Source organism: Rhipicephalus sanguineus, chromosome 1 (genome assembly GCF_013339695.2).
Source record: "Rhipicephalus sanguineus isolate Rsan-2018 chromosome 1, BIME_Rsan_1.4, whole genome shotgun sequence".
NCBI classification, from domain to species: Eukaryota; Metazoa; Arthropoda; class Arachnida; order Ixodida; family Ixodidae; genus Rhipicephalus; species Rhipicephalus sanguineus.
In genome coordinates, this window is record NC_051176.1 from 103688128 (window position 1) to 103714522 (window position 26395).

A 26395-nucleotide genomic window follows, 5' to 3' on the forward strand; every position below is an offset into this window, starting at 1 on the left:
CATTTAAGAGGCATACCATTTACCGAGAGATGAACTGGGTTGCAGCATTCAGGTACGAAACCAATCATATTAGAGGCAGTTGTTCCATTTAAGCAGCAATTCCGTTTAAGAGATTTCCATTTTTTGAGAGTCCACTGTACTTGAAGCATGTGATCCAAATTATTTGAACCTCTGCTGTTCATATTTACGTCAGCCTGGCTGGCAGAAGTCACTCCACATACGCAAGGAAATTAGAGGAGTGGCCCCTTGGGGCCGTACTTGATATGAGTAGCTCAGATTTTACTGTTTACCACTGCAGAACGAGGGTTTGGATGAGAAGGGCAAGCGTCAGCAGATGGAGAAACTGGTTCGAGAGGAGCTTCAGCATTGGGATTCTGATGCCTCACTGCACACTCCACGGAGGGTGAGCGTTTCCATGTTAATTTGAGTACGGCAGTACCTTTATTTTTTATATTAACCGTGTGATGAAACCATTATGTTTAGTAGCCATGGTAGTATCTATTGGATTGCTTCAAACGTACAACAGTAGCAATTCACTAATATATTCCTGTTTACTAATAGCATGTTTCCAGGCTCTAATGATATTCAAGTCCAATGATAAAGCATTTTGATGGCTTTGTGCAAGAAAAAGCTAGATAAACAATGTGACCGACGACTGCTCTGATTTCCATCTTGGTATATTTTATGAAGACAGATTATTTTATATACATATTTCCACTACAATGCATATCAGCATCCGTTAAAGGGACCGACAACTGGGAAGAACGTGTGATTAGATATTGGTAGAAATGAAAAGACCGTGAATTATAGTGACAGATTCCAGCATCCTTTCGCATTGTGAGTAGGACTTATATTTCTAAATCGCGCTTAAAAGTTACAAAAACTGGCATGTTGCGCAGCCTAGCGGAAGAGCCTTGAAGCTCGATTATGAAGTCGGTCACTTTGCTGTACGTAGTCGCGTAGTCTGATGCTGTCATGCGCGCCATAATTGGCCCTCAAAGTTAGAGTATGCATATTATTATCTATCCTCGCTCTGTTCTGTGCTGCCAACGAGGTAAGAAGAGTTGCACGGCGAGAAGCGGCGCTGCCTTCGCGGCTGCCAGTGGCCCATGTTGAGCCGCGGCGCATGCGCGCGGTGTGCACGCATGCGCAGTAAACCGCCGCCCTCGAACACAAACCGCTCTCGCGCTCATTGTTTACAGCATGTGTTGTCAAGTGTGTATAAGACTTCATATTCGCCGCAGATAGAAAAATTTTGATTAAAAACGTTTCACGGCGTCTTCCACATAACCATTCCATGGCTAGAAACTCTGACCAGTTAGCTTTTCGTTGCGCTAAAGAAAATAGGTGCCCTAAAAATTGGTTGTCAGTCTCTTTAAAACAGGAAAAAAAAAGAAGAAAAAAACGCTAGTCTGCACATCACATTATCAATGCAATTACACATAACAGGTGTTCGATCACTCCACACTCTAAACTAAGCTAAGGTTACAGGCACATAGTACACCTGGAAACCCAGTTCCAGTGCGCTCTAATTTTTCTAAGCTTTCTTGGATTTGAATCTATGCTGATAGTAAATATTGGAAAGGCACTTAGACATCAATGTCAAGATATATGGCAAATGAAAAAAACACACAAAAGAACTTGAAAGTGCTAGTGTGTAAAAAACAAACAGCACATATGACACAGGCAGCACAAGGAAACAAAAGCAACTCAACATGTTTGCTGTGGCCCTTGTGAAAAATTGTCACAGTGCTACAATTGAATTTTAGCACAGACAGCTGTGTTCCAAGTGGGTGGTCTTCACAGGACTCCATGATTTCCCTAGTTGTCGGCTTAGGTGTCTAGTCCATGGTAGCCACGAACTATTCAAATAGAGTCTGATGGTGGATTCCTAGGCGTTATTTGCACTAATCTCAGCACATTGTACAGTGCTCGATGATTGAAATGGGACATCAAAACTTTCACTAATACCGATTGGTATGCACTACTACTCGAGATTGCCGTGTCATGTCGCTATGAAACTGGCTACTAGAGATAATACTGGCTCTGATGTAAATGATAGAGTCAAAATTATGCTGATATGATATGAGCTGAAGACTGTGGAACCAAAAGTACATACATCACTTAGCCCCAACTTGTTGCATTTCAGTCTGTGAGACTGTACATCAAAACGCATGTATACAATGAGCACACTAGTTCTTTGAATGCAGTCATCATATTATTATAGACATGTATTCTGCACTGCTACTGAGATAACTGCATCCGCAATATATATGAAGCCTTTGCCATACATGTTGCAGGTGATTCATGTCTCTATCGCACTAACAAAGAGGTTATGTACCTCCACAGTTGAGCGTATCATGTTCTTTGACAAGTCAGGGCACCTGCACATGAGTTAGAAAAATCTTTTCCTTCTCCTCCTGTTGTTCCCCTTTCCAGAATGCTTATATATTTGTGCAGCAAAAATAAATGCACCTGTTGGTAGTGAGCACTGGTCCTGTTTGGTCTTTCTTTTCGTCGTTTTATTGCGCTGTTTCACTGTGTATTACTATGATCGCGTACCAACAAGCTCAATTTCATACGGTTTTAAACATATATCAGTAGTTGATTATATTATCCGGGGCTTACCTAATAAAATATGTAAAAAGGATAATGGAGCTAGTTGCACTACTAAATTAAATATTGAATAAATATGACAGTACGTAGTAGTTTTATCAAAATAACTAAGAGAAGACTGCTTTAAATGTAAAACACAAGTTCACTCGATATTTCACTGGAATGGTCTGTAAGCTGCAATAAAAAAGCTTGAAGGAGCCCCAGGCAGCTGCCGAAGTGTAAGTCTGCAGTGCCTTGGAGGAGCAATAGCCCAGAATATTGTGCTGGTTCATGCTGGTCCAAATACTTCTGTGCAAATGTAAAGAAGAATGTGGAAGCTTGTGCAACTAAGACGTGGTCATACCTGTTACAGAAACATTGCGACACAATGTTTCTGTATAATCAGTGTGACATGAAATGTGGCATAATGCAGCGCAGACAATATATCGGTATGCACACTTGTGGTTAGTGCGCCTGGAAGTGTATCCCATTGTGTTGCGACATGGCAGATTCTCAGGTAGCATGGTCATAGGTGTATGGTTGCCTGTGTATGGCTTACATGACAATGGCAACGTGATCATGTAACGTGTTTTTCTGATCACAGCGTTCTGTTTATGTGCTTGCATATACTATATAACAATATGTCAGAGGGGTTCTACCCCATAAAGAATGCTACACTGCTGCAAAAATTTCAGCTGTGCATATGTAACAGGCACTAAGACATGTCGATGTCCTTTACAGGGCTGCAATGAGCCTAATGCTGTAATCCTTTTTTCTTATTTTAGGAGAGGAGCAACACACCTTGAGGAGGCTGCACTGCTTACTACAAGCTGAGCGAGCAGCTGTGGAGTGGGGGAGATGACGTCTGTCCTGTGCAGAGCAACCGGCAGATATTCGCACGAAGCATCAATCTCTCATGAGCCTTGTTGTGGCCAGCTCTCTTGAGTGTTCCACGTAACAACATTGTTGCTCTCAAGCATAAATGCTTGTCTTGCCAGCTTGCAAATTACTATACGCGAGAAAAGTTAACTGAAAAGTTTATTTTTGCAAGAACTTTGAGTACTACCAGTTATTACGTGTTATCGGTAGCTCCTCTGTTAGTGGTTCATCTGTTTCAGCATAGCTGACAGACGTCATATGCTTTGTCGTAGATATATTGGTAATGGCCAAGAAGAGTGCTTGTAGTGCCATCAGTATTACATTTTGCCCGAAAAAGTTGCTGTGGCTCTGAGTCACATCTGTATACATTTCAAATGGGCTCCTGTAACCCCTATTGTTGGCACGTTGACAGAGTTTACATGGTTGATGCATCGTGCAATCAGGCTGTGGTGTGCTTTTTGCTGCTTTATCGAGAGAGCACCCGATTTTGCACTACGAAGCTGTGCTGTTTGTTTGGATTAAACTAGTGTAGCTTTAGCCTGGGCAGACGGCATTGCTGTGTGGTTTGTAAAAGCACAATTCATTCCCAACTGTAGTGCATCCATCGTGCAATTCTCGTTTAGCTGATTGACCAAAAAAAGAAAGCACATCTATTGTGAAACAACTTGTGTGAACTTTGTGATAAAAAAAAAAGATTGTTCTCTTCAAAAGGACCTGCAAGTACAGTAAACATTAGTAAAATAGCGTGTGTTACGCACCATCTACAGCAGTTCAGTAATTGCATGCATTCCTGTTTTAGATGAGAGGTACGCTGACATGATTGAGCACTGTTTTGCAGCTTGAGTTTTGAGTGGTAGGCTGGTACATGCATTGACCTGCGCTGGTTTCACTTGTGAGACAGAGTGTGCAGTGCTGTTTCCAACTTTGCATGCATATTCCCATTTTTCCCTAGCATTTGCTGTCTTTTGCAGTGTTGACAAGTTAAAAATGAGAAGTAACTGTAGTTGTGGGAGGTCTGTTATTGAACAGATTTTGGCTATGTAACTGTATTTGAAGCCTTGCTTGTAGGATCCCCACTGACTGTTCCTGTTGTCACTGAAAATCGGTCTTCCCATATTCGTCCTGTGTTGAGACTCAAAACTGCTGACCTTGAAGGTTCCACAGGCACAACCACCTAACTCAATACCCTCTTCACCGTGTTATTTATACGCTAATCCTTATTTATTTATTTACTTTGTTTACTTAATTATTCTGCATGCAGAAGGGGTTTTTTGAGGGAAGGAGAGTTCAAAGTGCAATGCATCAGCAGATTGCACAACCAGGCAAGACCATATGGCAGGCTCCATGTGATAAACGCATATACAGCTACATTTATTTTCATAGGACCACTCAATGCTGTACCATCATAATTTGAATGTTTAACTGAAACTGACTGTCATAACAGAGAATATTTTTGCATTCCCATTTTACATGGTCAGAAGCTATACACTGAAAATTGCTGTAATTTGGCAGTTAAAAAATGAGCTAGTTCTGCTGGTCAATGATTTTCTCCAGTCATATCTAGCACTATAGCAAATTGCTGTGGGTGAAAAATAAGGCATATCCACTAGAGAGATAAGCTACATTCTCGTCATATTTATACGTCACACTGTGGAACAGCGACGTAAAATGACGCTTTGGTTTGGGGACATTTGCCTCTTCCCTTATCACACCACAGACAAGCAGTCAATTTGATTGATGACTTTTACCAGGCTCCAAATAGAAATACTAATTGATTTGTGCATCACTTACCACTATATGCCTAACATGAAGACTACTCTTTTATTTTGGGCATTATGTATTTGCCATTTATAGTACACACAGAATTGTGAAGAACCTTTCAGCTGCATGTAACACTTTAATCTTCAGAAGAAAGCCCCCTCGCTGTAATTTTCAGTTATGAAAAGAAACAGCACATAACGCATGCACTTTACTGTTTCTAATACAGCTCCCTTATGCCGTTTCCTTATTTACTTCTTATTTAACTGTTATGTGACAGCAATACATAAATATATATTTCTTAGAAGCTGTTGCAGTATCAGGTTTCGCAGAACAAATAAAAGTACTATATCAAGTCTAATATATGAAGTTGCTCTGTTTCCTAATGCATCATGCGTCTATTACATGTAGGATTTCTGGCTTTGATCAAGTTGTATTGGGCGTGTCGCATAAGCTGCTGAAGTTTCAGCTTGGTTTTGGTAAGAGCAAACGCTGTTCACTCATGTTCGAACAGCATGACAAAGGAGACTGGTTGCATACAATAGCTTCAATAAGTATTCGTTGTTCTGCACATTCCTATGATGATGACCAATGCACGTGTGAAAGGTGGCACTTCAATGCTATAACTGCATTATGTTACTGGTGGCAGAAATGAATTTGTTCAGCACATAACCACAATTTTACAGCATTTATCCCTTGCTAGTGTCCCATCTACATCCGCATTTTGTTTCCTAATATTTTATTATCGCATGTAGAAAAAATGGTTGGTTGAAAATGACCTTGCAAGCTTCCTTTGACATTTCAAGTCTTTTAGAAATTGAATTGTTTGGCAAATACACAGATCCATTTGCTGGACATATAATCCAGGAGTTCCTGAAATAGCTCAAAGTGCCCCAGACTAGCTTGCTTGCATAGAGATGCTGATCGAGTTGATCTTCAGTCAAAACACAGGCCATGCATGCTTTCCATCATCACAGTACAGTGAGCCTGAAGAATGCAGAGCAATTTTAACTGGATCCTCTGCTATGCAGCAATAAAATATATACTGAACAATGTTACACAGAATGCTTGACTGGCCCTGCTAGCTTAGCAGCTAAGGTGCTGCTCTGTGAAACTCGAGGCAGCGGGTTTGATTCCCAGCCATGAAGGCCACTTTTCGATGGGAGCAAAATACAAAAACACCCGTGTACTTAGATTTAGTTTTACGTTAAAGAACCCCAGGTGGTCAAAATTAATCTAGGATCTCCCACTATCATGTGCCTTATAATTACGTATATCATAGTTTCTGCACAAAAAACCCAGAATTTCGTTTTACACAGAATGATTTGCAGTATTCTCAGTGTAATCTTGGACAGCATTGTGTTGTATATCAGTGTTGCAGAACTTAAAAGCGGCTGCTTGACTCCATGACATAAGCATCACATTGGCTAACTTGCCCCCCAAGAAAGCTTCCCAAAATGGCCGGCATATTAAGTTGCATAAGACAGAAAGCATAAACACATGCATATATATCTGCACAAACACGTGTGCAGAGGTGCATGCCTTGCAAAAGCAGGTCACACTGTTTGAAGCCATGCTTAATATTTTATAATGCGATATGCCTTTGTTCTTTTTTCTACCTTAACATAGAGCAAGCTTAACCACCTGTGGCTTACCACAGCGAGAAAGTCCCAAGTTACTCTTGAGGATGAGGCTCTCATGCACCAAGGGTGGAGCGTGGATTAGCATTTTTAGTAGTGTGGATTTTAGGACATAGCCTGTCCGCAACTGCAATGTGTAATTGATGGGTCTTGGGTGTTCAAATGCAGGTTTTGCAGCATACACACATCTTGACCATTCAAGACAACACATTGCAGTCCTGTTGTGGAGAGAGAGAGGAGGGGGAAAAGAAACGTCATTTAAGGAGATAAGGGATTCAGTCATTCACGGTTGAGCACCTCGGTCCAGGACAAGTTGCCACTAGCTTCTCAGCTTCTCAGTCCAGGACTAGGGATAAAGATCCTGTAGATCAGCCAGCACTTGTCTTTCAGGGTACTTCCACTCAGCGGTTATTCCAGGGGTACTGAGTTGGTATTGGGGATAAGGGTTAGGTACGCTCGTATGAGGTGGTCAAGCGGCACTGCAGGAGGTCCTAGTATTGGAACAGCAATAGGGAACAAGATTTGTAATAATACCATGAGCAGGTTTAGATAGGACCTATAGGGTGGCTTGCCGGGAATCCCTTTACTATTGGAGTGTACCTGCAAAAGCAAAGGAGTTTGTGTTTTGTTCTGAGGTCATCAGAATTGAGAAGGTTGCGTTATAACAGAGCCTGGTGCTTAAAATCATGAGAAAATGCACGGGCATGCTTATTGTCATGGAGAGAGGTATGCGCAAGGTTTGTAGCAGTCATAGTATCGATGGTTGAAGCGCCGTGGCATGAGATAGAGGTGGTGGCAAGCAGGCAAGTGGTGCGTGGGTGAACTTGCCTGTGTAAGTAGGCCTGACAGGCTTGTTAGGGTCTGTCGCTATGGTGGTATGGGTGGTTTTGGAGGTGAGGGAAATGCATGCAGTGCATGAAAGATGGCAGAAGCAATCGTGTCTCCTTCAAGTAATATAAGTGGGCTCAATCAGGCGGCCACGAGGCATGTTTCGGAGGTGGGCTCGTACACCATGCCAACCATGGCTTGCCTGTGTGTAAAGTGAGCCATTCATGTTTATGAAATGGCAATCTTCAGTCCCATCTCTAAAGATGTGCATGGGTGTCCACACCTGGGCCTCACCGCAGCCTCGTCCCTATTCTAGGTCCATATAGCATGGGATTTGGATTATTCATATGAGGGAGCAGGGCATGGTGTCAAGAAAAGTGGTGTAGAGGGAGTTGGCATGGTGAGGAATAGGGGTATGAGAGGCCAGCAAGGACCAAGGAACCATGGGATGTGCAGTGTTGAAAAATTTGGAGAGGGTGTTGTGCACCTCAAGCTGTAGAAGTCGCGTGGATTTGATTAGCCCTAGGGCAATCATGTATGCGGTATGGAGGAGGACGTCCAACATTTTTGTTAGTGTGTTGTGCAACTCATTATCGCAGTGCACTCTGCTCAATTTCACAGTGCTATGTGGGTGGCCTATGCAGGTGCTCGCACACGCTATAGTAACATTTTAGTCCTAGCCTATGGTGTTTGGCACACTGTTAGTCTGTGTGATAATTGTGATAGTAGGTACTCTATTATTTTCTGAGTTGTCGAAAGCACCCCTCCCCCCAGATTGTATTTGTGCAGACACAGTATTTTTGTCAACTTCAGCTTTTATGCAGAACTAGATGACAGTAAAACAGCAAAGTATTAATCTTGTTCACATTATCCCACTGTTCAAAATATCTCAAATAATTGCTCAAAAACTTTTGACTGTATACTTCTGCACCGGTTATATTCAAAAGATAGATGATAGATGAGTATGTTACACTTATGATAGATGAATATGTTACATTGCATAATGTGTTCTTACTAGTTAAAATACTGTTAATAGAGTAAAATCTAAGCCATCTGAATATCTGATTGCTTCATGTTAATTTGCTCTGTGACTCCTGTTTGAATGGTGCACTTTGCCAATTAACATTAATTTTTTTTTTGTCTTTGAAAAAAAAGATTCACACCAGTAGAGCTTGCCAAAAGCTCTTTTGGCTTGTGTAGAAATGCTGCTACTTGTTCGTGACATGTCACACTTTGCTATGTACCACATGTATGGCTCAATAATTAGGCTTCCGGCATGAAAGCACTTAACGCATGAAAACGTGAAAGCACTTTATGTATGTATTCTTCAGTGCCGTGGACCATTCATATTAGGTCTACTGCTTCTAATGAGTGGAACTTTGACTTCTTGGCATATACTGTTAATTCATAAATGGCCAGTTCAAGTTCCTCCACCTTAGTTGCTTACCGTCAATACTATATTGATGATTGTCCTATCCATGACATGATACTGCAGACTGTTCCAAGCATCACATGTTATACTGGAAATGTTTCTTTGTCATGTAAGAGAGCTTTAGCATGTCTCTATATGCATTGCTGTTTATGAAATACTGGCACTACAGTGACATGATTGGCAGCTGTGGCACTGATAGTTCAACTGCAAAACATCAGTTCTTGTGTTTCATGCTCTCACTGAAGGAAAAGAAAAGAGCCATTTTCTGTTATTAAGTTGCTTTTAATGTCGTTATGCCAGCAGCATATTAACACAAGTTTGTCATTGCAATAACAATTTTATCACGAGATGTTTATACTAACAGTGCTGTTGAAAATTATGTCCCCAAAGAGGCCGTCCAGTTTCAGTTTTAAGTGCTGCTTAAAGCAGTATTATAACGTGTATTGTGGCATAGGCACCTCATTCAGGTCGCAGAGTAGTCAAGGCTCAATGTGCATATTGTTTGCAGCAGTTGGTTTTGGATCTGGCTTCACATAAGTTGCTTCCTTCTGAGGTTCTCAGATGTTCTCAGGTATAGTCGTTCTCTTGCAAGTTCTTGTTTGACCTTGCTATGGAGTCTCGGGATGGGTTTCCCTGCTGTCACCTTCCAGTTTTCTTTGAGTCATCTTTTATGAATTCCCACACTTTGCTCTGTCTACTGAGTTGCAGTTGTTCCGTAAGGTGGCTTGGTGGGACTCCATACTGGTTGGCAAAGCATTGCTTGCATAGCATTCATTTGGTTTTCGTGTATTTTGTGTGGATGCATGTGGATGCTCCACACGCCCAGCACCTTTCCAGTATGGTGCTCAGCCTCCTTTTCTGCAAGCTTTGTGACTGCCTCCTGTGCCTTGGGAGAGGACCGACCATCCCATATCCCCTTTGTATTGCTTTGTTAGGTACCTCACTGTGGATTTCTAGTGCCATTCTACCTACTTCCTTCTGTCATGTTTCTAGTCGTTAGCTTGTCACAGATGAGTGGCATGTCACACTGCTTGCAAACGTCACAGCTGGTACTACAGCTACCTTCCAGAGCTTTCTGGTGACCTTCAAATTCGTCGAAAACCCAGAGTACCTTGAAGCCCACAAAGGCATAGTTTCAGATAGCTTTTGATCTCAGCACAGCATCATAGTCTTGAGTGCAGTTTGGGGCTAGAGGCAGTGTCACTCCCAGATCCTTGTAAATGGTTATAGCATGTTCACTGGGGCTACCCTGGTGCATGAGCTTCATTTTTGAATTGTGCATGGTCTCTTCTTGGACCGTCACCATGCATGCTTGAGTAGCAGAGCTGAAGAGTTTATCAAGGGTTTGTGCTTCCTCTAAACACGTGTCCATCAGCCACTGCAGATCTTTTGCATGGATGGCCATGAGCATGATGTCTTCAGCTTAGAAAAAGGCAGACAGGCAATGTGGCCAAACGGCTTCCCAGTTCTAGTAGTGCATATCAAGACCCGTGTCACATTTCACCAGTTTCTTCTCTCTATTCAGCAACGAAAAGTGTAAAGAGCAGAGACAAGAGAGGGCAACCCAGACATGGCTTGTTAGTAGTCTTACTGGTTGTGCAGTTCATATGAGGACTACCACTTCATTATTCCTGTACAATGCCTTTAGGATTTTCTGTACATTTGCACTAGGTTTGCAGGTATAACTTGCAGGTACACGATATCCAGGAAAGCCAGTGAAAGACCCTTTTCTTTCTCTGCAGTCTCACTAGCTTGTGTCACCACAAACAGATGAACTTCTATGCAGCGTCCCTGTTGATCAGCATTTTTCGAGCCGGCGGGGAAAAATCCTCAGCCCAGATATCCATGCATCTCTGCACAATATGGCAGAAGAATCTGTATAGCACCGACGTAACAGCGATTGGCAAGTACATGCCCTGCTTTGTTTTATTGCTGTCTTGCTTCAAGATCCACGTTTTACCTGGGCACTTCAAGCTTTTGGAGACTTCTGCATCTGTTAGAACTGTGCCACCAGCTTTCTGTAAATGCTAATACATATATGGACAACCTAAAGCTCTCTATAGAAAGCGCATGTTATTTACACGGGTTGTAGGCTTTTTAGAACATGATATTTTGTGAGATCTTGTGTGCATCTTGTGGATCAAAACACACGTATAAAAGTCTGTTACTACTAACAGCATATATTTCTATAAAGTTAGAAGGTGAAAAATTATATACTCACAAGAAAATGTTGGTTTCCTCCAGCTCCACCTTTAGCCAGTATTCTGGTGGCTTTTGTTTCATGCAGACAGCATGGTGCAATCGTTGTTTTGAGTCAAAAATATTCCATTGGAAATTTTGAAGTCTCACAGCATTGGTGCACTTGTTTCATACAAAATGTATGATAAAAAAAGAACTGGCATAATGATAGCGCTTGTTTATTTTATGGCAATGTCTCTTAATTGGACATTATTACTGTGACCTTGATTTAATTATGACCTGTTGCGCTGCTGAGCACAAGATTGTGGATTTTAACCTGGCTGTGGTGGCTGCAACTCGATGGGGACAGAATGCAAAAATTTTTATGCATTGGGTGCACACTAAAGAGCCCCAGGTGGTCGGGATTAATCTGAAGCCTTCCACAACTCCGTCCCTCAATCCACTGTGCAGTTTGGATTTTAAACACCACAAATAATGTTTTTAAAGATTTAACCATGTTTCAAACATTCTACATCATTTCAGCCCTCTAGGTTCTCTTAAATTGGACTCTGGATCATTTCATCCTGTTTTACACGCTGTGCATGATGTTAGGTTATCGGGTATGGGTAGCATAAATGGTGCTTCAAGTCGATTGTGTTTACGAAATCAAAACTGGGAAACGTGGTGTTTTGATTTTTAATATTGTTCCTCGAACTGTGCTTGCTATCAGACTTGCATCAATGGCATGCACATGTGGCTTTCTTTTTGTGAACTTCACTGACAACTCACAATTTGATTGCTCACTGTCTACCAAACAATGTGTTCCTTTGGTTGAAGGGGTCATGACACAGTCGTCCAACTATACTCAATTTTATCATAATTTAGAGCAGAAGGGCTGATACGGTCACACAGAAAAAAGGAGGCAGATTTAAACTCGAAGCTTTAGTTTGATACACTGCCTCAAAGTCTCCCCAACCAACACTGCTTACCATTTTGGCATGGATTGCGCGATGTTGAAAAAGTGCAGGGCCACCGCTCTGTTGTCTACTCCAAAATGGCTCAAAACCCTGTTGGACATAATGCATCACATGCTGTGGCACGCAATGGTGCAGAACGGATTGTACTGTTACATTCTGCCTGCAATTCTATCACTTGCACTAGAATAGCGACAGAAAGCAGAGGATGTCCTTAATAATTATATTGGGTCAATCTCCAACATGTGCATGTGAGAATGAAATGACGCATGGCAACCATGACGAATACTGGATACTGGAATTAATGCTGCGACTTCAGTACACAGAAACATGGCCTCAAAGGTTTGCTTCGATTACTGCTTTGAGCAATACATTGGTGTGGCTTCAATTTTATTTCATCACCATTAGTATTGCTAGAGTGTTGTAAAGCTCACCTGAATTTAAAAAAAAATGCAAATATAAACTTTCTGCTGCACTGAAATACTGTGAGCTTCCCATTGGATGAATATGGTTTAACATGCAGTTCAACCTCAAAAAGTTTTGTGTGATGGCCCCTTTACATTGCCTGATCCCTATGTTACGCACTCCTGTCATAACCTGTTTGGTATAGTGGTTGTATTTTAAAGTGCCTGTGTATTGATAATATAGCTATATTCTCATTGTTCAAGCTTAAAAGATAGGAAATGTTTGTAGTTTTCTTGTTGAAGTCAACTAACTGCAAAAGGGCTTTCACATTACTGTGATCATTGTTGTTGTGTAAGTGATGCAGCTACATGTCCCAAATGCTTGTCTAGTGCTTAGCACTTTATTGTCTTGTAACCCCACATGCTTGGAAAATCCTAGTCAGTAACGCACAAACATTCCCACTCAAAAATGTAGCTCAGACTTATGTACATAGTGTTGATTCCATAGTCATGAGCAACCATTTCACACCAGCTGTACATGTAGGTACAAATTGCATTGCTGACAAATAAAGTGGTTCTTCACTGCAACATTTGTTGTGCATGTATATTTGCCGACATTTATTGTTATAGCTACACCAGCAACATTTCACAGGGCCTTCGGCAGTCTGAGTTACTATATACTACGAATTCCATTTGTGTGCCATAGCTTAACACAGTGAGAGCAAAAAATGTCCACAGGATTCGCACTCATAGTCCTGCAGGCTGGCAACTTGATTAGGCCAAATTGAGCTGTTCTGTGTGCTTTACTGAGGGTAACTGAAGAGAGTGCAGATAATGCGCCAGCTCTCTAACTTGCTGACATTAGCATATGCACCCACTCTGAAGGTCACCTGCGTGATTATAGTGCATATGTTTAAAAAGAAAAACTTGCGTGCTGCCATAGATCTTCCAAAGCTCCAGAGCTGAACAATGGGCCATATTTTATAACGTACGATTCTTTGTCCTCTTGTCTCTTTCACGACTGCATGTATTCTACAGTGCTGCAACATGGCCACCTATGAATGATAAGAATGTGGATTGAAAAGGACTCATAAAATACTTCTTTAAAAAAAAAAGGAGCAGTGTGAAGACTGGACACAAGAAGAGAATTGCACAACATAAGCGCTGACAAACAACTGAGCACAGTTTATTGCAGCAAGAAAATATATGAAATGAAAAGGTGAAAAGAGAATATGAGATGAAAAGGTGAGAACAGAATAGACATGACTCATTAGACATACTGTAATAGACATGACTGTAACATGACTCATTAACAGCTCAATGGTAAGAGGAGAATGCAACATCTACCTCATGTTAAAACAGTGCCAACTAGCCCAACAAGTACACCACCCCTGCAATGAAAAAATTGCTGCACCACTAACACTAGATTAATTGTTGCTTGTAACATTACAATTATTTTTTTCTTTCCTTACTGTAAAAGTCCACTTTGGACATGTCATGCAAACACTAAACGAATGGCCATTGGAAACTCTATACTTCCAGTAGGAACCTGGTCCAGTGCTCGGTACCAACTTGTCAAGCGGAGCTTTATAACTTGCAATTCATGGATGTCAAGGGAGCCTACAACAATGTAAACAGGAAAATGCTATGGGATACTTGCATTCTCAAGCATGAGAGCATTTCGTGAGGCTGCTGAAGGAGTTGCATATTATAAGGCCAGCATAGTACAAATAGTGTGGGAAAGCTGGATCCAAAGAATTAGTAAAAATTTACCGAGGATTGAAGCAAGGATGCCCTCACACTTCATTTAAAGGGCTCTTGCAACACATTTTGAAGATAGTCAGAAAATGCTGCTGATCAGGGATGAGGCCTCTGCGAAGATGTGAGCCAAACATTATAGCACAGCACGCAGCAGGGAATTTACAAATAGGTTTTAAAGTCAGCTAGACATCGCTCACTCTCCTCTTGACAAATGATGCCATAAACTCAATGTCAACTGCATCATAAGCTTGCGGACACGGCCATTAGCTGATCTGAGCATCGTGAGCTGCGGGGTGCCGCCATGTGCCCACTCGTTCAAAGAAAATTTTGGAGGCGACCTAAATGAGAGAAAGCGCCTAAATCCCCGTAACTTCGCTCATACTTGACGGATTCTAAAAATTTTTGCGACAGCGTATTCGTGAGGATAGTGAGGTGATTCAATGATTGCTTGGAAAAGTGTTGTAGTGGCCTTTCGCGGGCATAGAAAGATAGAGGAGTTGAAAACAGTGAATTGGGTTTATCTTGCATCTGCAATGGGCTAAGGGCCAGTGGCGTACCAACTTGTTCGCGAGTGGGGGGGCTGGTGTCGCTCACCCTGTCGGCCGTATGTATATATATATATATATATATATATATATATATAGAGAGAGAGAGAGAGAGAGAGAGAACTACATTTGCTCTCCATTTGGCGTGGTTTTTTAATACAGAGAGATAAATACTTTTCAAAACTGCTGTCTGAAATCAAGGAAGTAGCTGCACAAACAGATTGCTCAGGCTGGGCTGCAACTCAGCTGTGCTTAATAACATTCTTGAAAAAGTATCGTCAATTTTAAAAAGTACAGCCACATTTAACGTGTTTTTCATCTGAACATTCCATCTGCAAACTTGGCAGCCTCAACTTGGTGCTGTAAATACGATGAGTATGAAGAAGCTGCTATGCCTCTAATACCTTAAATTCTCGCTCATTAAACAAAGCATGTGGCTGACAAATGAAGGTAGTTCACAGAAGTCGTCAGAATAAGCCGAGTCTCAATTTTTTCACTGTAAGAGTCTTGCCGTAGAAGAAGACTAAGTTCAGTCGATTAATATTCATGGAAACTACATTCATCATCATCATTTATTTACCCTTAAAGGCCCTTTTCAGGGTATTACATAAGGGGGGGGGGGGGACAAAAAGCATCAATAACAGCATGGTCATTATTACATAAGGGGGGACAAGCGCATCAATAACAGCATGATCATTATTATGCAATGCTAGAAAATAAAAAAAATAAAAAATATGTTTGCAAAATACAGAATACATGATTACAATCTCAAAAGCGAAGCAAATACAGTGCAATAGGCAGAACAAGTGGTATAAATGCCTTTACAAAAAGAATAGTACATGAAATAACACTGTGATGGTGGCAGATTACGAGTTGAGAAAACATGAAAGTATGTGCCTAAATTTATTGGAGTCTTGCTCATTTACTATTTGTTCGGGCAATGCGTTCCATAGCTCAATAGCAGTTGGTAGGAAGGATTTGTTGAAAGCTTTAGTGGTACCATGTAAGCATTGAACACTGAGGTTATTAAACAGACGGTGTGAAGTGCGGTTGGGCGGAAGAAAAATGGTGTCTCTGAGGTGAGGGAATTTATAATACAGTTTGTGGAAAAGGGAAAGTTGTGAAATCTTACGGCGAAGAGATAGACTAGGTATGCCGAGGGAAGATTTGATGGAAGTGATACTAGTGTGCCAATCATAGTTTGAAGCAATAAAACGTACCGCACGATTCTGTACTGCTTCGAGTGAGTCAATAAGACAAGTCTGGTGAGGGTTCCAAATCGCTGAGGCATATTAGAGTTTTGTCCGAATGAACGTTTCGTAAGCGAGTTTGCGGACAGGGATTGGGGATAGAAAGAGTGATCGCTTGAGGAGGCCAAGCGATTTGGAGCAGTCTTTTATAAGGTTATTTATGTGCGCAGTCCATGTGAGTTGATCCGTGATTGTAACTCCGAGGTAACGGTAACAGTCGACTTGGGTGAGCGTCGAAGATTTGAGAAGTACTGGTAATTTAAGGTTGTGTGCTTGCGGGTCACACACATGTACTTGCATTTGGAAACGTTGAGGGACATAAGCCAGACAGAACACCAATTTACAATTTTATTTAAGTCTTCCTGGAGGATAAGCTGGTCATTGGTGGAGGATATGCGCCGATAGAGGACGCAGTCATCAGCGAATAGTCGAATGGATGAAGAAATGTTGGCAGAGATGTCATTTATAAAGATCAGGAACAGGAGCTGGTTGTATATACAAGCTTATGAATGACTACAAACTTATATACTAGATGTCGTTCATTGCCCTCCTACTATTCATGGCTTGGGCGGGGAAGAGGGGAAGTGGCCCTTTACTCCTCCCCCCCCCCCCCTCCAACTAAATACGCCTACGTAAACTGTGTAAGCTCAAATTTTCTTTGAAAAGATGTGGGCGATTATAACGTTAAACTACCCCACATTGTTCCTTCCGTATAGGTCGTTGGCCCTTAATGATTGGTAGAAATTTTCTCGGTCATGCTCACAGCGCCTGCTCGTACGAAGATGCAACAAATGACGCGTAAGTGAATGCACGACTACGTAAAAAAAAATTTCAGTGCAGCATGTTGTTGAACATTGGTTCTTCGCTACTCGTGAAAAATTTTCGGCGTGCCATAAAATCGCCTCCTGTTACGCGACGTCACAAGTCTGCGAGAACTCGCGGCGTTAAAATGAAGTGTGCACAATAAGCAGCGCATTACTATGCTGAACAATAACAAATTTTTTTGGAACAGCCGGCCAGTGTGTCATTTGGAACGTAATTCAAGAAGGCTGCCCTCAAATTACATTGGCAGCGGCTACTTATAGCAGCTGGTGAGATGGATTCATATGCATATAATAGATACTTTCACTTGTAGTAAAGCGATGTTGAGCTGTAAATTTGTGCGGGTATACTACTCTGTGAACTCATCTTTGTCGAGAGAAAGGGAAAGATAGAAATGAACATTATTAGGAACAGACACAAGCCTTTGCAGGGGGGCAGTCTTCTTAGTCCAGAAAACCATGGACACTGATAATCTCCATGGTCAGGTAGAACAAGTTACAGGGCAAACTTGAAAGCTGGGCTTCCGAATGTGCTCGAGTCGACTACCTTGTTTATCGCCTTGTTACAAGCCGCCGTGATTGCTGTAGGCTGCCATATGATAAGCAAGGTGAAGCAGTTTAATCGGAGACTAAAGCGGGAACCTATTTTAGATCTCCTGGCTCGGCACAACTAAAACACTCGACACTTCTGAACGCTCTTCAACACACGGCAGCTTGGATATGGAGCAGCGGCGATGCTATTCGTTTTCAAAGAAAGAAACTATAAATTCCCTGAAACAGCTGGGAAGAGCGTTTGATCGGTCTATAAAACATTTAATGGTTCCCGTCCGTATTTCCGTCGCCGATTACATAAATCTCAGGCCAGGCAGAAAAAAGAAAATCATGACAGATTGCTCTAATGTTATAGAGTCCCTGCTGATCGGTAGCTTCCTCTGCAATGCCGGAGCGCAAAGTGCGAAAGCGTCGCATAGGCAGCCCGTACCGCAGAGAGCCATACAGTCTGTGGTCATGAGACACGGAGGACGGCCTTCACAGCAGAATCGTAGGATAAGTTTTGTTATATAATTGCGTGATTGGTGCGTTTTAGTAAAACTTTGCCTGACTTGTTAGTTTCCCAGTCTACAGCTGACAATGACCACTGTCAAAAGTGTGGGGGGGGGGGGGGGGGCTCCGCCCCCCCCCCTTGCCTCCCTGGCAGATACACCTATGCTAAGGGTGCAACAGAGGGTCCTAGGGTGTGGGTATGCGAACAACATATATAGTTCTACTCGCAGACAATGCCGCACATTTCGATGTACACACTCTGGAATACGAGTGAAAATGACCGATGCTTTGTATTAGTTTGATATTGCATATCTCTGAACCTTCGCTTAGCCTCAGACTTCATTCCAAATGGGTGAAAAATAAAATAAAATTAAATAATTTGTCGTTCTATTTCCGCCGACTTCAAGCTTAAGGCTAAGTAATTATCTTTTTTTAAAATCCTGGATTAGCTAAAAATCTCTAGAGAGAAATAAAACTCTCTCTCTCTCTCTCTCTCTCTATATATATATATATATATATATATATATATATATATATATATATATATATATATATATATATATATATATATATATATACACACACACCACCCACCGCGCCGGTTCACACTCGAATTGACCTCACTGAAATGCGCGCCTGAGCAAGCACGCGCAACGCCAACTTGCCGTGCGTCCCGCCACCTATAGAAATTTATGTCAAATGGAGTCTGAGAGGTAGCCATGTGGTTTCAAAGATCGCCAACTGGATCCAGTGCCAGCGCAAGAACACAAGAGCCCTTGCTTAATTTTGTTTTCTATGTGCGTCATTGATGCCAGAAACGCGCGACTAGAAATGAAACGTGTGTGTGTGTCGAAAACGGGAAGTTTGAAAATAAAAAAATGATTAAATTCAGTATTCCCCTCCCCTTTGCTTCCACCCCGCTCTCAATAATTCCACCCCTAAAAATGTCTGGGGAGAATCCTTATATATATATATATATATATATATATATATATATATATATATATATATATATATATATATATATATATATATATAACGTCGACAAATAAACAGTTTTTTAGAAGCGTATACCTTTTTCCTAATTATTTTACAGCAACCGAAGACAGACTCTTCATAATCTATCTACGTATATATATATATATATTATGGTGGTGTCGTCGTCGCTCCCGGCGCCGTACGCGCCAAACACCACCGCGGGTTCGAGCACTGGGAGCTTCATGCAGGTTGCCGCGTCCTCGTTCGTCCCGCGCCCGTGTACCGTTCGAACTGCTGCGCGCGAGAACTCGGCCCATCACCGCGAAGGGACGGCGAGCCGTCGCGCGCAGCGAGGGAGACCCTAGGCGACACTCTCCAAATCAGTTATTTATTACGGGGGATTTTAATACAAGAGAACAATAATTCGTTACAACCAATCGCACGTAAGATAGTTACACAGAACACCAATTAGCTAATACAATTGTTACCAAATGTGGCCGCAAATGGCACACCCACAGAACAAGCAAACAAAGAACCCGGTTTGGAGAGCCGACCTACCCTTCGGCCAGCGCTCCCGCGATCTCGCACCCCTAAGAAACGGAACAGACATACGGACACTTGAAAGAAACACACGGTGCACGATCGCGAGGCGCTGCCTCGGGACTTCGAGACCGCGGAGGGTGCGCGCGCCTGCTGAGGCCGGAGCCCCGACAAAACGACGTAACCGCCGGCCGGCGGCGAAGAACAAAGAACAAAGGATCGCCGCCGGCCGGAGCGGCCAAAACACGTACGCACCCTTCGAGGTCCCCAAGTGGTCTCTCTCGAACCTCGTCGCGCGCGCACCCGCTTCTCGGCGAGCGCGAGCAAGGTCCAAATCCCGCCAAAATTGGGCCAATGGGCCACCGTGTTTAACCTTCGAGGGCGGGGTGGCAGCAAAGTGACAGCGATTTACGACTAGCTGCCACCCATCCGGTCGAGAGGAGAGGGACACGAGAATTCTCCAAGGGAAGATGGCGTCGAGCCACTGGCGCAGACGCCTGAATTCCCACATCCCTCCCTCCTTAAATGCCCCCTACCAACTGGAGCTCCGGTGTCGGCCAAGTAAGCATACACAACAAAGTCGCAACGGCACGACACCTGGGCGTTCAATTAAATCAACACGCGGCGAAAATACTCAGGAAGTAGACAAACGTTAGCTCTAAAGCTCTCCCAGTTAAAATGTCAACACCTTATCAAACGCGTACATCCGACGTGCACAGAAACCACAATTAAAAACTTAGCACTCGAAACGAAGAAATACAAAAACAAACATCCGCCGAGGTAGTAATAGGCAACAGTACAAACAGTAAAGAAGACATAAAAAGTCGATACGATCACGAAGAGTCTCTTAGATGGACGACCCGAATGGTCCCGCTCGCCTCAGTCCCGTCTTCGCGTACACGGACCGCAACAGGCGTCGGTCGCCGGCCGCCACGTCGACGCCTTGACTGCGACAGGCGCGGCAACCGCAGCTCGATCCACCGCCCCGCCGTCGCTGCCTCCGGCCACGCAGACTTCACTCGACGACGCAACGCGGCAGAGAACACATCAAAGCACTCGCGGAGCACAAAACACCCTAGATAAATGAACTACATGACATCAAAGAACGAAACATTCAAGCAAACACATACGTAAAAGCAAAGGCGAGGGCTCAACAGAATCTAAACATTGGTTGCATAAACGCGAAATCAAGAATGGGAAGAACCAAGGAAAGAGAAGTTGCCTGCAAGGAAGTCTCTAGCCGAATATCGAAATCCATAACCTGATGAAGCGAACGAAACTTTTATCGAGGAGTCCTTATTTGCCACCGTAAATCAAATTAACGTGCATAACATCTGTACGGCCGGTCTCTTGTCATTGTTTCTCCGTCTGATCAGTTCATCCGGATAGTAAGCGTGGTCTTCACTAGCGCGTTGACGTATGACCTCGACACTAGCGGATAATCCTCCCACGGACGCACACTGCCCATTCGCGACACCGACCGAAATGGGAGTCCATGACGTGCTGTCTACGAAACGGACAGACGCGGAAGGGACGGCGATAGACGAACGTTCAAACTATGCCGCGCGCCGAATCTCAGAGCAAATTAACCTTAATGTAAGCATTACCACTCTGAAGACTGGGCAATGAAATATAACAAATGCAGTGGTGCGAGACCTCGTACCTCTGCGCCGGGGGTTGCCAATCTGTTTACACGCCTCGGTCGTCGACAGCGGTAAAAGAGGTGGCAAGCGAACTTGGGCCGAGCTCGTCTGGACCATGCGAAGTGAACCCTTCCCCCCTACCCTTTGGGGCAGCAGCACCCGGTGCTGCTTCGGACCCCACGCGCTCGTTGCAATACCAGCAACGTCACAGCGCCCGCGCCCGTGCAATACCAGCACGTCCCGGCGCATCGCCTCCCGGAGGCCGTCGCATCACCAGCGACACGCGAAGAAACTATTTACAAATATATACAACTGGGTCACTCCGCGGTCCGTTCACAGCTCTTCGGGCCACTACAAAAACAAAAAAGAAAGACAACTCCAGAGCCCAGATGGGGATGGTTTGCCTTGTCTCCCCCCGGCCGGCTTTCCGTCAGGACAGCCTCCTCGTCATAGTCACGGGGTTGCAGGGATGCGTCCCCCTTCTGCGCACGCGACGGGGGGGTGCCTGAGGCGCTCGCCTCTTCGCGGACCGGCCTCGTTTTATGACCCGTCTTTGTCCGCTCGGCGGGTGTTCCGCCATTTTCGCCCTTTTGCTGGCATGTGCCGAAATCGTGACCAGCAGCAACACGGGGCGCGAAATAGTGCGTCAACTATTACAGAATTATGCTAGAGGCGCGTAGGGGCTCAGAGAAAATCCGTTGGACTCACCGAATCGCTGAATCAAAGGCAGAGCAGGGGAGGTCAGTCTCTCCGGAACGACATGACGAGGATCTCAGGTTATCCAACGAACTCCCGCCGCCAAGAACGAATGTTGTATCTCGGCGGAAGCCTGCAGCACTCCTTTCCTCGTCCGCGCTTCGCAGCAAAACATTGAAGCGGGTGCCCAATGCTTCTTGAAAGGTGGCACTTGCCTCTTTCCGTACCACGTTACCTCAATAGAGACCAGGCCTAGGGTAATTTACGCTCGAACGATTCATAAGACAGGCAACTCTCAAGAAAAACGGCGGATGGATGCAAAGAAAAGAGAGAGAAGAAAGATACGAAAGTACACGGAACTCGACGCGACAACTGCACTCCGCGTAAAAGCTCGGTTTTTCAGCGACCAGAGGCTGATTAGGCCCCTGGCCCCACGTTGGGCGCCAGATATGGTGGTGTCGTCGTCGCTCCCGGCGCCGTACGCGCCAAACACCACCGCGGGTTCGAGCACTGGGAGCTTCATGCAGGTTGCCGCGTCCTCGTTCGTCCCGCGCCCGTGTACCGTTCGAACTGCTGCGCGCGAGAACTCGGCCCATCACCGCGAAGGGACGGCGAGCCGTCGCGCGCAGCGAGGGAGACCCTAGGCGACACTCTCCAAATCAGTTATTTATTACGGGGGATTTTAATACAAGAGAACAATAATTCGTTACAACCAATCGCACGTAAGATAGTTACACAGAACACCAATTAGCTAATACAATTGTTACCAAATGTGGCCGCAAATGGCACACCCACAGAACAAGCAAACAAAGAACCCGGTTTGGAGAGCCGACCTACCCTTCGGCCAGCGCTCCCGCGATCTCGCACCCCTAAGAAACGGAACAGACATACGGACACTTGAAAGAAACACACGGTGCACGATCGCGAGGCGCTGCCTCGGGACTTCGAGACCGCGGAGGGTGCGCGCGCCTGCTGAGGCCGGAGCCCCGACAAAACGACGTAACCGCCGGCCGGCGGCGAAGAACAAAGAACAAAGGATCGCCGCCGGCCGGAGCGGCCAAAACACGTACGCACCCTTCGAGGTCCCCAAGTGGTCTCTCTCGAACCTCGTCGCGCGCGCACCCGCTTCTCGGCGAGCGCGAGCAAGGTCCAAATCCCGCCAAAATTGGGCCAATGGGCCACCGTGTTTAACCTTCGAGGGCGGGGTGGCAGCAAAGTGACAGCGATTTACGACTAGCTGCCACCCATCCGGTCGAGAGGAGAGGGACACGAGAATTCTCCAAGGGAAGATGGCGTCGAGCCACTGGCGCAGACGCCTGAATTCCCACAATATATATATATATATATATATATATATATATATATATATATATATATATATATATATATATATATATATATAGGTTAATTCGTAGCGCACCCCCTTCCCCCTTTAATGTTAGTCGAGTCCAAAAGACAACATACTTCACAATGGATGAAAAAATGAAAATGGAGCGATGACACGATTCGCACAATGGCCTGCCTTGGTCCCTGGCTTTCCGGGAGTAAAGATGGGAAGTAAACAGCTCTTAAAATGCAACATCAGGGGCCTTGGGCCGCTGTCGTAGTAAAAAATCAGTAAATTGTTTTGTGTACGAATACAACCGATGAGCGAAGCTCCTTAGAAACGGGACGCAAACGACTATGTACGTTTTGAAACTGTTTATTTGCTCCGCGCGCCTTGTTTTTTTTGCGCAACGCGCGCCGAACGCCGCGCGCATTGTTTTTTATTGCGATAGCAATTATAGTCTCGACGGGTTTTTGCCGTCGCCGTCATGTCCTCCCGGTATGAAGTCCAAATTGATAAGATCCCCCCGCGCATTCTATGTTCTACCGCGGGTAAAAGCGCGTGAGCGGGGGCGACGAACGCGGCCGAAGCAGAGTTCAAGAGCCGGCCCATTCCCGTCGCTCGGAGGGCGCATGCGATAACATCACCTAAGGTCCTTTAACATCACCCCGCTCGGTAGGCCGCCTGCCGTCGAAGCAGACAGGAAACGCCCCGCCCGTATTTATCGAGCCTTAAAAGACGCGAAGACGCGATGGAGGGGGTGGGGGGGTGGTATCGCGCGAGGAGCAACTTTGAACTTTGAATCTAAGGGCGCGGTCGCGATCGCTGGCGCGCGCGCGCTATCTCGAAAGCCATCACAGCGGGCGGCTCGTACCCTTCTACGTGCTGCGCTCTCAACGCGAAGTGACTATGCGGAGAGCATCGCTCCCTGGAGCGGCCGTATTCTCTTACACCAGCGTTTACGCGAGATCCGATACAAAACAGTTAGCTGCCAGCCTCACTTCGTGTACGTAACACTACAATTTGTTGCTATCGCATTCATTGCTTCGCCCTTGCGGTGAAACTGACTTTTTTTTCTTTTTCTTCTTTTTTGCGCCGCGCACGTCGTTTTATTGTCTTTTTGCGCCGGCGCCGCATCTATGTTGCAGGGAGCTTCGACGGCGACGGCGGAGTGCGGACCTAGAGCTTTGCCCCTAAAAACCTCCGTGGCCATAACCCTTCTCGGTTAACAATGACGAAACAGGTCCGACTGAGTAAAAGTGTGGGGCAGACTCTGCGCCCCCTCTTAGGTGATAGGGGAGGGGGGCACTGCACCCTCTTGCGCACGCCTATGCCTGTACATATATGGCACAGGGGGCCCCCGTGTGTGCTTACTATCAACATACAATAAAATGTACACACACGCGCAACCATAGGCGTGCGCACAGGGGTGGGGGGGAGGCAGGGGGGGCGGCCGCCCCCCCCCCCCAAATCACCAAAGAGGGGGGCGCGAAAACTGCCCAGTACATTCTAGTACTTCTAGTAGCCTAAGAGGGGGGGGGGCGCAAAATCTGCCCCATACATTGACTTAGTAGGGTGGGGGCGCTGCGACGAACCTTTGCACCCCCCCTAATGCGGAACCCTGCGCACGCCTATGCGCGCAACGTTTCTGCTGTAAGGTTATATGTGCTTGCAAGCATTACAGAGCAAAAATACTTATAGTTCGCAGTTATGCCCATTATTCTAATTGTGTTATACCCATTATAGGGCGCGCGACCACGCCCAGCCGTTCAAGGTATGCAGTTTCTGTCCTAGGGGTTGCAAACCCGTGTAGCATCTAGCATCGCGAGGGGGGGGGGGGAGCGAGGGAGCGCTGGTGTGACTTGGGCGAGTCAAACCAGCGTCACACCACTTGCTTGAGGGCGGGGGCATCTGTGACCCTTTTGTACCCTCCTGCCGACGCCCATGCCCCCTCCATGCGCCTTTCGCGCGACGGAGACGGCCGGCGCGTTTTCTCCCTGCTTGAGCAGCGATCGTCGGCATGCCCCCGCACATAGAACATACGACGCGAGGGGGCAATCTTATTGATTTAGACTTCATACGGAACCTCATGGCGACGCCGACGACAAAGATGCGTCTGGAGTGCCCACATTATTGCGGCCGGAATAAAAAAACCCCAAAATAAGAACGAATTAAGGTTCGTATGTATGCAGCAGTATATATAGTACACACTATAACGGGGAACGATATCCTATGACGTATCAGCAGTAATGTCGCTGTGCTCAAAGCAGACGTGTGCATCACTCGATCGTATTTCCATACTATTTTGCGACTTAAATGTCGTAGTAATTTCATCCCTTAATTTCGGCGACTGTCAACTGCGTAGCACCAACGATATGTCGCATTTGTCTTCTTTCGCACCTTGTATGTGATAACGCCAATGAACATCAACGGTGGCCACTCCGCCTCAATCGGTGCGCCCCCATGCATGCAACATGCCAGTTCTCGCCACTGACCTCCATAAAAAGTCCTAGTGGAGATCAGTGGTTCTCGCATTACTCTGGCTTGTCAAAGTGAACGAACTGGAGCACTATGACGCCGTACGTCACGATGGCGCCCAGCACGCGGATAACAAAACCGCGCGTCAGGTCGAAAACTTTCCAAGCGGTCAGCTGGACGTAAGGTCTCGAAAAACGAGAGAGCAGCGAGAGCACCCGCAAGTGTGCCTCGGAAGAGTCGGCGTCTTCCGCGTCAAGAGTCAGCCTCTCGACCTCGGACAGCGCCAGCTGTCCCTCCTCGTTAACCGCTGCTGCCGACGCCGAGAAGAGAACAAACATGACTACGCCAAATCCAAAGCGGGCGTAGACCGCCCAGCGCGGCAGCCAGTACACTCGGTGCGTGGGGCTGGCGAAGTTGTTGAGGTTATGGTCGAAGAAGTTGTACAGATTGTTACAGATGTCCGCCACGCAGGCCACGCAAATCCAGAAGACCATAGGAGAGAAGACGTCTTCGAAGTGCCCGGCTGCTTGAGCGAGACGCGAGTGCAGCCGCTCCACGCGACGCAGCTCGTTGCAGAGAGCTTCGAATCCACTCCAGTTGGTCGTACCGCGATGACGGCGCCAC

General features: G+C 45.2%; 1 protein-coding gene across 1 annotated transcript in view; it reads left to right on the top strand.

Moving 5' to 3' along the window:
* Positions 1–8903, top strand: part of LOC119394939 (polycystin-2) — a 58756-nt gene extending 49853 nt beyond the window's left edge. Inside the window, exons 15-16 of the mRNA XM_037662238.2 lie at positions 299–403; positions 3381–8903. Coding sequence (XP_037518166.1) covers positions 299–403; positions 3381–3401 — 126 coding nt within the window. The 3' untranslated portion in view covers positions 3402–8903. The remainder of the gene's footprint in view (positions 1–298; positions 404–3380) is intronic.
* Positions 8904–26395: the final 17492 nt, after the last annotated feature.